At 41.3% G+C, this 14,769-nt stretch overlaps 2 protein-coding genes across 4 annotated transcripts in view; one reads left to right on the top strand and one right to left on the bottom strand.

Moving 5' to 3' along the window:
- Positions 1-7,173, top strand: part of TCOF1 (treacle ribosome biogenesis factor 1) — a 56,698-nt gene extending 49,525 nt beyond the window's left edge. The window contains exons 18-19 of the mRNA XM_070739064.1: positions 1,966-1,999; positions 6,634-7,173. Coding sequence (XP_070595165.1) covers positions 1,966-1,995 — 30 coding nt within the window. The 3' untranslated portion in view covers positions 1,996-1,999; positions 6,634-7,173. The remainder of the gene's footprint in view (positions 1-1,965; positions 2,000-6,633) is intronic.
- The window catches only part of CD74 (CD74 molecule), a 119,204-nt gene that overhangs the window by 77,677 nt on the left and 26,758 nt on the right, over positions 1-14,769 (bottom strand). The window contains exons 8-10 of one of the 3 annotated variants that reach the window (XM_070739066.1): positions 14,586-14,657; positions 14,437-14,497; positions 12,238-13,441 (exon numbers count right to left, since the gene is read on the bottom strand). In XM_070739066.1, the coding sequence (XP_070595167.1) occupies positions 14,451-14,497; positions 14,586-14,657 (119 nt within the window). In that variant the 3' untranslated portion in view covers positions 12,238-13,441; positions 14,437-14,450. Of the gene's footprint in view, positions 1-12,237; positions 13,445-14,436; positions 14,498-14,585; positions 14,658-14,769 lie in introns of those variants that run through there. The other 2 variants (XM_070739065.1, XM_070739067.1) reach the window with 2 other exon arrangements.

The raw sequence follows: 14,769 nt of genomic DNA, 5'->3' as shown, positions 1-14,769 counted from the left end.
TTCCCCCTAGGCTATTACAAGTTATGCATGGTATGTTTGTGTGTATGTTTGGTTTTTTATAATAAGGGTTTTTTAGTTGTTTTTATTAATTGGATTGTTCATGTTGTTTTACCACTGTTGTTAGCTGTCCCGAGTCTGTGGAGAGGGGCGGCATACAAATCCAATAAATAATAATAATAATAATAATAATAATAATAATAATAATAATATATTGAAGGGGTCCGTAGACTTTGAGCAATTGGTCTCATTGTTTTGTATTTATCTAACTCGGGCATACATTTAATTCAGTGAGCATACAGAGCTACCCTTAGACTCATGGCATTTTTTTTAATGCTCCAAAACTCTTTTCAGAGCACAGGTGTACAATTTGAGGCCACATGTGGTCACCAGAAAATCCCCTAGGCTGATTGTTATTAATAAGATGGAAGAGGAAAACTATTAAATGGAGGAGTAATTTTCTTACACACTTCTGCACAAAAGTAGTGTTTCTAGGTGACTCTTTTTGAGAAGAGGTGCTTTAACCCAGGTCAGGGGTGTCAAACTCACAGCCAGCAGCCTGGATGTATCATGAGCTGGCCTTGGCCCTGGCCCCGCTCGGTTTAGCAAACGGAAAAAAGCCCCGATATGTCACATGACCCTGCCGTGACAACATGAGTTTGACACCCCTGGCCTAGGGAGCGGATTGGGTAATATATCAGAGGTGGGATGCTGAAAAATATCCCTCATTTGGAAATACAGACAAGATCATAAATAACTCTTTTAATATAATCTAAAAGGCTTGCTTCTTCTAGAGTTCCAAGTATTAAACCAAATCAGAAAGGAAGTGACAATATTATTATTATTATTATTATTATTATTATTATTATTATTATTATTATTATTATTATTATTATTATTATTTTAGAGGCCAAGGATTCTTTAGTACAAAACATTCCATCTGGTTTTTTTTACACGTATGTTGAACAGGGCAAATTACTCTTATTCAGCTTGTTTCGCTTAGCTTTTACCTCTTCTCCAGAACTTTCAGAATATATTTACTCAAAATGTAGTCTAATCCAGTGATGGCAAACATATGGCATGGGTGCCACAGGTGGTACATGGAGCCATATCTGCTGGCGCGGAAGCGTCAAAATTCATGTGTGTGCCGGCCAGCTGATTTTTGGCTTGCACAGAGGCTCTGGGAGGGGTTTTTTTGGATTCTAGAGATCCTATGGGTGGGATGGGGGAGGGCGTTTTACCCTCCCATGGCTCCATGGAAGCCTCTGGAGCCTGGGGAGGGTGAAACACGAGCCACACAGTGCATGTGCATGCTCTTTCAGCACCCAAGGGAAAAAAGGTTCGCCATGACTGGTCTAATCTTTCCCCAGAAATGTATCGTTTCCCCGAAAATAAGACAGCGTCTTATATTAATTTTTGCTCCCAAAGATGTGCTACGTCTTATTTTCAGGGGATGTCTTATTTTTTTTAATGAAGAAGAATTCACATTTGTTACTGAACAAAAAAATTAACATTATTATATACTGTACAGTAGTTGTCATCACAAACCAGCATAGCCAGACAAACTGAATCCTATCAAGAATTTCTTACTACTACCGTACTGTTATTTCCATGTACAACAATTATACTTTCTTCAAATATATCTTATATATGTTCTGTTCGGGAATGCTGCGAAACGAAACGCCTCCTATGTCTTACTTTCGGGGGATGCCTTATATTAGGAAATTCTATGAAACCTCCTACGTCTTACTTTCGGGGGTGACTTATTTTCGGGGAAACGGTATCTATCTTCAACATAAATGAAAGGCAGACTCTGATTTTGAAACTGAGCTCTCTTCCATTGAAGAACTGAGAAGTCTCTGGTGTTTTTTTCCCCCAACGTGGTCTGTTTTTCTTAGCACATTATTATCTCTCTGTGTTTTGTGTGAAAAGGACAAATTGAAACCATTTGCTTTGTGATTCTTTCAGAAAACGGATAACCTTCCAGAAAAGGCATGAACATGTAAGTACACTGAGCCATCCCTGCAAATTATATGTTAGATGAGCACTCCTTAATCTGTTACCATCTTCCTTGCTCTTTTCCTGTGCTCAGATGAACTGTAAATATGTCAGGAGGTTATCAGACATAGAAAGGCAATTAGGTGACACTGAGTTCAAAGTGGGTGAATGGAAAAGAACCTCTTTTTTCCCCTCTAGAATTTAACAGTGATTTTCACTTGTCTGACAGCAGTGCTTATATAAATAAAACTCTTGCAGAATATTTTTTCAGGTTGTAATTAAAGCAAATCAGATAATAGAAAAACGGAGTTGGAAGGGACCCTGGGAATCTTCTAATTCAACTCCCTGTTCAAGCAAGAAATCCTATATCTGTAACCCTATAGACTAATAGTTGTCCAATTTCTTCTTTAAAATCTCCAGTGCTGGAGAACCCACAACTTCTGGAGGCAAGTCTTTCCACTCATTAATTGTTCAAATTGTCAGGAAATCTCTCATCAGTTTCTAGTTTGCTTCTCTCCTTGCTTAGTTTCCATTCATTATTTCTTGTCCTGCCTTCAGGTGCCTTGAAGAATAGGTTGACCCACTCTTATTTGTGGCAGCCCCTTAGATATTGGAACATTAATCATATCACTTTTAGTCCTTGTGAAATTTGGGGATGCATTTAATTTATGGTGGAAGGGCTATGGATACAGTGGAAGGGGCAAAGGTGAAAAATAAGATGAGGTCAGGATTTGGATTTTGTTGTAAATTTGTTTGTTTGAAACTTATCAGGAAAGACTTAATGAACTCAATCTGTATAGTCTTGAGGACAGAAGGAAAAGGGAGGACATGATAGAAACATTTAAATATGTCAAAGGGTTAAATAAGGTTCACGATGGAAGTATTTTTAATAGGAAAGTGAACACAAGAACAAGGGGACACAATATGAGGTTAGTTGGGGGAAAGATCAGAAGCAACGCGAGAAAATATTATTTTACTGAACGAGTAGTAGATGCTTGGAACAAACTTCCAGCAGACGTGGTTGGTAAATCCACAGTAACTGAATTTAAACATGCCTGGGATAAACATATATCCATCCTAAGATAAAATACAGGAAATAGTATAAGGGCAGACTAGATGGACTATGAGGTTTTTTTTCTGCCATCAATCCTCTATGTTTCTATGACATGAATCAACCTATTTTAGGGCATACACAAATGTTTTCTGTTTTTCCCACCTGTAAACATCAAGGAACTGCATAACTAAAAGTTGACACAACCAAGGGGAGTTCTCTAAGAGAAACAAAGGGATTAGTGGTCCATCTCCTGGAGGTATACTTTCAAAATTAAGCAAGATTGGGCTAGGTTAATATTTTGTTGAGAAATTGTAGAAATCTCATGGCAATTACAATTGTGGCTCAGGGTTGTATTGTGGAGTCCTTGTTACTCTTTGGACTTGGTTGTTTGCTTGCAGACATTTCAGTATCCAAGTAGATAACATCAGTGCCAGTGAATATGGAATTTGCTCCCTATTACTATACGATATATTATTCTGCCAGTTTTAGTGAGGGTTGTGGTTTTCTCCTTGATAGTTACTTGATTAAGGGTGTTGTTTCCTGCCTGATTGTTTACCCAGTGTTCAATCCCTGCTTATATGGATATTGGCTTCTGTCTTCTTATATTTTTCTTAGGGTTTTTATTGTCTCCTTTGGTGTGTAAATAAGATTTATTCCCATGTTCACAGTTGATTTCTCCGAGTTCCAGGTTTCCAGAAATTCTCTAGCATTTTCCAACTTGACTACCAATATTTTTTGCATTATAAGACACACCTTTCCCCTCCCCCCCAAAAGGGGGTGGAAATGTTGGTGCGTCTTATAAACAGAAGGCAGCCATTTTTGGCCTCCAAAAACCCCGCCCCCACACAAAGTGATTCTGAGGGCTGGGGGGGGGAGAGAAAAACAAAAAGGCTGTGGGGAATTCTGGGAGTTGAAGTCCAGATACCTTCAAGTGGCCAAGGTTGGGAAACACTGCTATAGAGTGATGCTGGGGGCTGGGGAGGGCAAAATCCTTTTTTTTAAACCTCTTCAAAATCTTGGGGCATCTTATACTCCAGTGCTTATCGTCCAAAAAATACAGTAGGTCTAGGCTGCTCACAATTTGTTTATTCATTTAGTCAAGTAGTGCATTGTTTATGTGTGTGTATATATGTGTATATACATTGATACATGTATACAGTGTGTATGTGAATACATTATACAATATATATGTGTATACCTTATACAATGTATACAATGTATATCTGTATATACATTGATACTAATAAGAGAGAAACATTAGGAGAGGGGACGGAAGGTACGCTGGTGCACTTATGCACGACCCTTACTGACCTCTTAGGAATTGGGAGAGGTCAACAGTGGATAATCTAAGGGTAAAGTTTTGGGGGTTAGGTGGTGATACTACAGTGCCTGGTAGTGAGTTCCATGCATCAATTATTCAGTTACTGAAGTCGTATTTCCTGCAGTCGAGTTTGGAACGATTTACTTTAAGTTTGTATCTGGGTTAAGTTTGTTGTATGTTGTTATGGTTGAAGCTGAAGTAGTGGTTGATAGGAAAGACATTGTAGCAGAAGATTTTATGGGCTATGCTTAGGTCGTGTTTAAGGCAACATAGTTCAGTCTTCCAGTTGAAACTATGGTTGAGTAAGTCCATGTGTTGTGATATTTAAAAGTTTTCATTGTGTCTTCTGACAGCTAGTTAGTGTTCATGGATGTACAGTCCTAATATTCTTCCTGTCTGCCCTGCATAGTGTGACTGCTATGTTTAAGATGTTTTGGAGGGCTTTAGCTGGTTCGTGTTGGCCAAACTGGGCAGTCATCCAAACTACGAAAACAGACAACAAAGTCCAAAAGAAGGCAGTGGCTAATTTTCTTTTTCATTCCCCAAAGAATACCATGTATATGAAACCACCTTGATTGAAAGGAGAAGAAAACAATGGCAAATACTTCTGAGATGTTGTCAGGAAATCTGCATAGCTGTAATTATCAGGAGTTGAGTTGAAACTGATCTCAGTTTTACCTTGTCTTTATTAATTATGTTTACTAATGTATGATTGTAATATAGTAGAGTTTCAATTAACTTAATCAACGTCTTAACATTGCAGACAATCCTGTTTACATTAGATATTTATAAATTAGATATCTTCCCAGTCTGATGACCTGCAGATATTTTTTATTTCTAATGCCCCATAATGCCCAGTATTGGGCTGTTGTATGTATGTTGTTGTATAATGTATGTTGCATTACAGAAATTTTCAGTACTGCAGATCATCATAACTCATAGGTAGTTTCTACTTACCTTCCCTACCAGTTCTGATCGCAATGGAAGTGTGCATTTTGCACACATGTTCTCACTTCACTCATTTGCACGCCCCTGTCACATTGCAAAAAACACCCAGAAATGGCTCTCTGTGCATGTGCAGAAGCATTTGCACATGCTCAGAGGTTGTTTTTTTTCCCAAGCCATGGTGACTAGAGGACTGGTTTGGGAGCATGGACCGCCATTCATCGCTGCTGGTTTGGCAAACGGTGGTAAATTTCTGCTACCAATTCTAAAGAACTGATCTGAACTGGCAGCAATCAACCACTGTTTGAACCAGATACCCCACTAATTTCACCAAGTTCTGCCTCTGCTTCTTTTAGCTTTCTTTTGTTTTTAAGGTTTTCTGGTACTTTCCATTTTAGGTAACTTTAGTCACAGATGAAAAAGAGAAATAATCTTTTATGGATTTGCTGAATATCCAAATCTGTTGGAAACGCTTCGTTTAACTACAGTGGTACCTCAAGATACGAACCCGTCGTCTTACGAACAACTCGTGATACGAACCCGGGGTTCAGAAAAATTTTGCCTCTTCTTACGAACTTTTTTCGAGTTACGAACCAGCGTTCGGAGACTGCTGGGAAGCCGCGCGGCTGTTTTAAAAGGTGACAGCTGGGCGGCGGGGCTTCCCAGAAGCCTCCCGAACGCCGGTTCGTAACTCGAACAAAGTTCGTAAGGAGAGGCAAAATTTTTCTGAACCCCGGGTTCAGTTCGGGAGGTTGCTGGGAAGCCCCCCAGCCCGGCTGTCACCTTTTAAAACAGCCGCGCGGCTTCCCAGCTGTCTCCCGAAGCTGAACGCCAAAGCCGAACTTCCGCGTTCGGCTTCAGGAGACAGCTGGGAAGCCGCGCGGCTGTTTTAAAAGGTCGCAGCCGGCCTGGGGGGGCTTCCCAGCACTCCCCCGAACCCGGGTTCGGGGGGATGCTGGGAAGCCCCCCAGGCCGGCTGTCACCTTTTAAAACAGCCGCGCGGCTTCCCAGCAGTCGCCGAAAGCCGTTTTTTTGCCGGGGGGGGGGGGGTTTGGTTGCACGGATTAATTGACTTTACATTGTTTCCTATGGGAAACAATGTTTCGTCTTACGAACCTTTCGTCTTACGAACCTCCTCCTTGCACCAATTAAGTTCGTATCATGAGGTATTACTGTACCTTCCTTTTAAGAAGACCCAACAAACTCTCATTTCAGGGCAAAACAATTGCCAAAAGAATTTCAGGCACACCACCTATTTTGTCTCCCCTGCACACCACAGTGCTTTTCCTAATGTTGTCTTTTTGTCTCTTCTCTGCAGGGGCTTTGTAATTCAACCTGAAGAATGGAAGTACATTAATTAATTAGAAAGGATTTATTCACTTATATTTTTAAAACAACAAAACCAAATGTCGAAGATTGAATTTAATTTATAACTACTTTTACTGATGACTTTTAAAGCTAAGAAACTGTGTGTTTCAAGTGACCTGGATATGGATGGGCTTAGTAGAAGGACACAACTTTTATCATTAATCTTTAAGATCTGGATGTCTGAAGAGATCTCTCATAAGAGACATGTGCAGAGACAAAAAGTTGGCTTTGTTTACTGAAGAATTTTTACATTGCTGTTTCTTCTTCCTTCCCTTTTCTTGACACTTAAGAGTTATATTTTTAAAGAAACACCATCTCTTCCTTCCAGCTATTTTTTTTAAGTCAACTTTTTATTTTCATTTTCAAGAAGGGACGTCCCTTGTCTCTCTTTATGTCCAGCATGTACAAAATTGTGTTGTCTCTGGGTTGGTTTTCCATCTCATCCTTCCTCTTTTTAATAATAAAAGATAAACAATTTTGACTGGAAAAAGCAGATTTGTGTGTGTAAAACCTAAACAAATGCACAATTTCTCCACCACACCCAAACATTGCTAATAATTTGGCAAAATTCAGATCTCATACTGAATATGTTTGTGCATTTATGTTTGTCTTTTGCTGGGACAGGTTCCCAGCCTTCAGATTGTCATGGAAAGTTTATGGAATCTCACTCTGTATTCCTCTAATTTGTTAATGCTTAGTTGGGACAAAGAGTTGTTCTTGTATTAACCCTAGATATCAAAATGATTCTTAATCATTCCATCACTTCCAGAGTGCCTCTCCTACTCTATCCCCATATAGCTTTTCAATTTCATATTCTCTATGCCCCAAGTCTTCGGAGAGGGGCAGCATACAAATCTAATAAACTATAAACTACAGGCGTCTCAAAAATGTCTGAAGAATGGAATACAGAAGACCAAAGGGCATCTATTAAAAAACAGCCAGGCTATGAAGAGTGTAAGACAACAAAGAAAAAAGTATTCTGAACCAAATGGTATAGTAATATATTATTTAATAAAATACCAGTGTAGCAGAATACTTTTTACAATCATGTATACTTTTGTACAACTATGTACACCTTTTACAAACAGCTTTAACACTAGTGGACTTCAATTCCCAGAATGCCTCCTTCAGTCATGCTAGCTCAGGAAGGGGAGTTGAAGTTCACAAGTCTTAAACTTGCCAAGTTTGAATACCCTTGCACCCCTAACCCTGGAGTCCCTGGGGTTTTAAAACTTGATAGCTTTAAGACTGCTGGACTTCAACTTCCAGAATTCCTCCTGCAGTCATGCTAAAGGAGGCAAAAACAGCCCAGTTTTTTAAAAAAACTGACCATTTTTAGGTCATCCCCCCCCCCGCAAAAATGGGGTGGGGAAAGGGTCTGGGTAGCCTGCAGAGAACTCCTGGGTGCTGGGGGATGGCAAAAATGTTTCCATTTTTGTGAAACCTGCTCTCTGCAGGTTTCCCAGACCCTCTGTCCCAAAATGGGATGCGGGGGGCAGGGCTTCGAGACAGCCAAAATGGTTGTATTCAGTGTATAAGACCCACCAATATTTCCCCCCTCTTTTAGGTGCATCTTATACTCTGAAAAATATGGTATAAGCAACTAGATTCTGCAATTTCTATAAAACAGGGAAGGCTCTTCCCCTGGGTCCCGCCAAACATATATCCATCCCAAGATAAAATACAGGAAATAGTATAAGGGCAGACTAGATGGACCAGGAGGTATTTTTCTGCCGTCAATCTTCTATGTTTCTATGTTTCTAAAATAAAGTTCTGTATGTGTGTGTGTCATACCCAACTCTTATTTTATTCAATCCTGTCTTCTACTAGAAGCAAGACTTAACAACGTAGGAATTCTGGTAGGAAATTCCAACTTGATTATTTCAGTTAAAGGAGATTGTTCCTTTACAGCCTAACCAAGAAAGTTATGGAAACATTAAAGTTCTTCCTGCCCCACTACCTTGATCATGACAACACAGAATCTAGCGGTGTCGGGGTAAGTTATAATTAACTGACCTTGAAAACCGTTATTATTTTGGATTCTTTTAAGCTTTAGATACAAAGGATGTGGAGAAGAAGCATTCTACCTGCCTCCACTAGGCCTGATTAAGAAGCACCTTCCCCGACCCCTCAAAAACAAAGAGGGTAGAAATGTTGGTGCATCTTATACACCGAATACCACCAATTTTGGCCTCCCAAAGTCCTGCCCCCATGTCCCATTTTTGCAAGAAAACAGGCTGTTTTTCTCAAACCACCATTTTGCCTTTCCCCAGCCCCCAAGAGCACTGCAGGCTTCCCAAACCATATTGTGTGCCATTTTTCACAAAATTTGAGTGAAAATCGGGTCCGTTTTCACAAAAAATGGAGTGTGCGGAGGCTTGGGAGGATAAGAACTTGTTTTTCTTACTTACCTCTTTGAAATCTTGGTGCGTCTTATACACCAGTGCGTCTTATAGTCCATAAAATATGGTAATTAATGCTTCTATCAAAAACGTACTTACATTACTCTAGGAAAGGAAAAAACCTTTCCTGGAAGAGTGGGATAATCAGTCTTGGATGCAGAGTTTTTGCACACAATGTTTTTAGAAAGTGATGACAATGAAAGATGCATGCAGAACTCATATCAACTTTTTTTAAAAAAAAATTGTAAAGTAGGAGTGAAATGTCTTGATTTGTCACCTGTACCAGAAACTAAATAGAGAATGGTGATAATTTTTTGTTCCTTTAGGACTCAATGGCTTGTCAGCAATTATTATGGGGTGAGGGACTTTGCAATGATTCTGATCCTTTCTGTTGAATTATATTCTCCATTCTGTGGTGCTGAAGTTCTAGTGCAGGGGTCGGCAACCTTAAACACTCAGCTGTTTGGACCTGTTTCCCACAGAAAAGAAAAAATCGGGAGCCACAAAACCCTTCCCATGCCGACTTTCCTGAGCAGCCACAGAACCTAGCATGAAACTTTTCATCGATTTATCCATGTTGGCCTACCAGGGATCAAAAAAACATGCAGCTCTAGAGCCGTAGGTTGCTGACTGCTGGTTTAGTGTTTGACACCTTGGCAAAAGGCCCACAATATTGTACAGAATTTCAAATGCCCATATGCTGTTTACTATCTACTTAAGTCATAGAGTAAGCCATCCAGAGTTGCTTCAAACTGTAAGAAAGGTGGCATATAAATTTAATAAATAAATCATGAAAAGCTTTGGAGATGCCTGCTCTAATTCTAGGGAAGCAGTTGATACATCTGCACTCTGTAGTTTCCAATACAGTAATACCCCGGTTATTGCGTCCCCGACCATTGCGAACAGGGTAATTTGCGATTTTTCAACCCGGAAGTCAAAACACCATCTGCGCATGTGTGCCCTTTTTTTCTATGGGCACACATGCGTAGATGGCGCCCGGCAGATCAGCTGCTGGGCGGCTTCCCTGGGTCTTCCCCCTCTTGCTGGCGGGAGGGCGAGCAGCGGGCATCAGCAAGGAGTTTCCCCACCGCCCACGCAAACTCCTCGCTGCCGCCCGCCCTTCGCCCGCCCACGCCGTTCATTCTCGCCGCTTTCGAGCTGAGTCCTGAAGCGAATTCGCTCCAGGACTCAGCTCAAAAGCGCCGACAGCCAGCGCGGAGAAGCCGTTCGCTGGCGCTGGCTGTCGGCGCTTTTGAGCTGAGTCCCGGAGCGAATTCGCTCCGGGACTCAGCTCAAAAGCGCCGACAGCCAGCGCGGAGAAGCCGTTCGCTGGCGGCTGGCTGTCGGCGCTTTTGAGCTGAGTCCCGGAGCGAATTCGCTCCGGGACTCAGCTCTAAAGCGGCGACAGCCAGCGCGGAGAAGCCGTTCGCTGGCGCTGGCTGTCGGCGCTTTTGAGCTGAGTCCCGGAGCGAATTCGCTCCGGGACTCAGTTCAAAAGCGCCGACAGCCAGCGCCAGCGAACGGCTTCTCCGCGCTGGCTGTCGCAGCGAACGGCTTGTCCGCCGCCTGCCTGCCCGCTAGCGAGGAGCCGAAGATTGGGGGCGGCGCGGCTGTTTTAAAATGTCGCCGCCGGCATGGGGGGCTTGCCAGCACCCCCCGGACCCCCAACCCGGGTTTGGGGGGCTGCTAGGAAGCCCCCCATGCCGGCGGCGACATTTTAAAACAGCCGCGCCGCCCCCAATCTTCGGCTCCTCGCTAGCGCTGCGGGAGTAAAAACACCATCTGCACATGCGCAGATGGTGTTTTTACTTCCGCAGCGCTACTTCGCGAAAACCCGCTTGTTGCGGGGGGTCCTGGAACGGAACCCTCGCAACGAGCGGGGGATCACTGTACCTCATTTTTCAGTATTATTCTCACAAATTGGCTACTTCCCATTTTTTTCATTCCTACAAGAGATCCACTGGCCCTTACAGCTAGTTATAGCAATAGCCCTTAGACTTATATACCACCTTATAGCCCTTTTACACCCTTCTCTAAGCAGTTTTACAGAGTCGGCATATTACCCCCAACAATCTGGGTCCTCATTTTACCCACCTTGGAAGGATGAAAGGTTGAATCAACCTTAAGCTGGTGAGGTTTGAGCTACCAAACTGCAGGCAATCAGCAGTCAGCAGAAAAAGTTGTATTGGCTTAACCCACTTGTGTACGGTTTGACAAGTTTTTCAGTAGTTCCTTGTTCATACAATGCCCTGAATCACAAACTAGCTGCCCAGGCAAAAAAGGGCAGATGTTTGGTTTATGGTTTAATGGAGGAGTCCCCAATCCCCGGTTCATGAACTGATACTGTTCCATACTAGTCTGTTGGGAACCAAACCCTACGAGCAGCGAGCAAGCCTGCAAAATCACCCCCTCTAACACCCCCCCCTCCCCAATTGCTCATCTGCAGAGCTGGAAAGGTTGGGGACCACTGGTTTAATGTATTTGGCTGCCCGAGACAGTACTGTTATGTTATTACAAAATATGAAAACAATCGTACCAAAAGCAAAATGGAGGTGTTTGGAAAGGGGTTCTTCAAACAAGTATTTTTGTGTAAGCCATCTGTTTGTTTTGCTCCCTTAACTACTCCATCCGCTTCTGAATAACTATGCCGTGGAATTTGGCATCCATTGGATCTGATCAAAGTTTATTAAACCCGTCTCTATACATCACACCTTGTGGCCACCAACCTAGTGTGGATGTCAGCAAAGTGCAGGTGGCTGGCAAGCTTCACTTACTAAGCAGAATTCAACCATGGCCTCAATCCTTTGCACTGTTACTATGGAAGGAAGCCTATTAAAATGGTTGCTGCTTGCTTCTGAAGGTTATGCATGGGACGTTCTGTGAAAGGTGTTCTTTGTGTAGATTCCCCTTTCTCCAAAGTCTGCTGTGGCCAACAATAAAGGCAGCATCCCAATCACGCTTGCCTTCTGATTGTGGGCAGAGTCAAATGAAAGCATGCCAGGAATAATAACATCATTAGCGATTACTGAGCAAAATAACACAGCAGCCTCTTCTTTCTGCAACTGCAGTTTTTTCAAAGGACAGGATATTCTGGCAGCCTGTGCGTTGCTAGAATGTGAAAGGGTCAATCATCCACTTCAGCAGAAGAGTGCTTCATTAGTTGGTTACTTTTTTTATTTTGAAAAAGCTTATAATTAAAATCATCTTAGTTTGTTATCAGTGATTATATATTCAGCGTGCATCATTGAGCGACCATAGAACTAGGATTGGTATATAAACTTGAGAGCCTATCATCAATTAGAAGTATCTTTTAAAGACTTTTTTGCTTCTCCTAACTTGCTCAATAACTAAAGATTATGTTAAGGATGCTACTAAAGAAGGTAGGCCAAAGTTTAATGCTCTACTAAGCTTTTCTTAGAAAGAAAAAACATGCTACCTATGCCATCCAGCTAGAAAAATTGGCCTTTCTGGAAGCAAGAATGTCTCCTTCCCTGTAAAATAGTGTGCCCCATCTTGGTGTCTCCCAGAATCCCTAGAATAGGTATCTCAACCTTAGCAATTCTTGGCTCAGTTGACGCCCAAACATCTTAGATTGCCATGGTTAAGAAACACTGTCTTAGAGAGTAACATCAAAGATCATGCTGGCCTAGATTTCTGACCTGGTAATAATGCCCCCGCAGGGTGCTAGTTCAGGAAAGTTACTTTTAGAGATTGTGTTCTAATTCCCATAAAATATAGTAAATCGGTGTAGCTCAACTTTGTTAGCTTCAAGATGGGTGGACTTCAAATTCTAGGAGTTGAAGTCCATCCATCTAACTTAAAAGCTGCCAAGGTTGAGAAAATAAGGAAGTAAATGATAATATGAAGAGGTGAGCTTTGTAAAATCAGGAGAGGCAGTCTGAAACAAACCTTGCAAAGAAAGCATTTTGGACAAATGGCATCTTTTGTTATCTTTTTAAATTCCTGTTTGATGGCAAATGAATATATGGAAGAGGATTGATATTGAAATATTTGCACTGAGTGATGTTAACTGATTAACCATCAAAATTGGGGGTGGGGGGTGGGCATGAACTGATTATACAGGGAGATATCTAAATTTCCTGCTTATTTGTTAAAGTCCTGGATAAGCATAGGTCACTTTTCTAAAAGGATAATTCTACACTGAACATTGTTGTCGGTAATAATTTTTCAGCCTTCTTTCTTTTCCATTTAAGGATAATTCTTAAACTGATAAATTTAGAAGCAGGTTGCTGTTACAGTAATTCTTGAAATCGGAATCCAAGCAGAGTAAAAGCGAAACAAGCTGAAGACAATTTGGCTTTCTTAGGCCGATGTGCTGGCCTCCTTGCTTCATATCTTCTAAGGAGAAAAACAGAAAAAAGAAAATGGTAACCATACTTGTTACAGAAACAAAACTATTATTTAGAGGTCTGAGTCTAGCTTGGTCTCTCTAAACTGGGAAAGTCCACATATTTTCAAGATTCCGAACCAATCATATGTGTTTTAATCTTATCGTATGGATTACTGTAGCATTATTCAACTTTCTCATGTACTGCCACAAGCTCCTTTTGTTCAGATCTTTTTCCCTGCAAGTTATTCTAAACGACATTTATTTAACTCTCGGCTCTAAATATTTAAGGTACCAGTTCAATAAATTTGATCAAACCAATTCAAGGAAGTTATTCATTTAGCTTTTAAATCCATACATATGTTCTTCACACATGAATATACAAAACATTATAAGCATGGACTCTCTGAAACCTACGCATCTAGCTGCGTATTAGGCCAACTGGACCTAATCAAGATATTTTGCCCCTTCGGAATAACATTTGAACTGCATTTCTTTATTGCATGGTAGATATTTGTATCTAATATATGATGCAAGTCACTACTACTTGCCTTGATATCTCTACACCTTTTCTGAATTAGAGGTGGGCAGTATTAGCTGGGAAATGAGTATGGATAAGGAGCTAAGGAACTTAGGTCCTTTATAGTCCCTCTAAGCCAGCCCTATTTAACCTGGTATCTCCATACAGCTGGGATTTCAACACAGTTCCTAGCCAGCAAGCTATAGAGTGTGCAAAGAGAACATCCAGATTTCAGCCATCTAAAGAGAATTAAGTTGGGGGAAGCTGCCATGGCTATCTGTAGCTAAGCATTTTGGGAAGCAGAATACTGCCCTAAAGCAGGGGTCTCCGACCTTGGCAACTTTAAGACTTGTGAACTTCAACTCCCAGAGTTCTTCAGCCAGCTTAAAGCTTAAAGTCCACAAGTCTTAAAAATGCCACGGTTGGAAACCCCTGCCCCAGAGAGCCCTCTGTGCAGCTAGAAGAAGGTTTTCCTCAGGTCACCTGAAGAGGATCCATCAGTTAAGGTCTCCAGAATAAGTCACATTCTCAGGATCCAAATTGCCTGTGAAGACAAATTGTAAGCATATTTAAAGAGCGGAAAACATATATTTCTTAATTTTTAAGGAATTTGCTAGTGCAACAAATATTACCTCCTTTGGGAGCTTTGGTTGCAGGGAAGTGGTGAGTGGGGTGGTTTGGTGCCTCAGTGTTACCAGCTATTCCTATTAAATATAAATAGATATAGATTTATGAAATGTTTTACAAAGTTAAAAAAATACAAACTTGAAAGAAAAGAAAAGAGGGAATACAAGAAAAAAGACAGAAAAGACAAAA

The sequence above is a fragment of the Erythrolamprus reginae genome, chromosome 2, assembly GCF_031021105.1.
Source record: "Erythrolamprus reginae isolate rEryReg1 chromosome 2, rEryReg1.hap1, whole genome shotgun sequence".
Classification (NCBI taxonomy): domain Eukaryota; kingdom Metazoa; phylum Chordata; class Lepidosauria; order Squamata; family Dipsadidae; genus Erythrolamprus; species Erythrolamprus reginae.
This window is presented reverse-complemented; position numbering and strand designations above follow the sequence as displayed.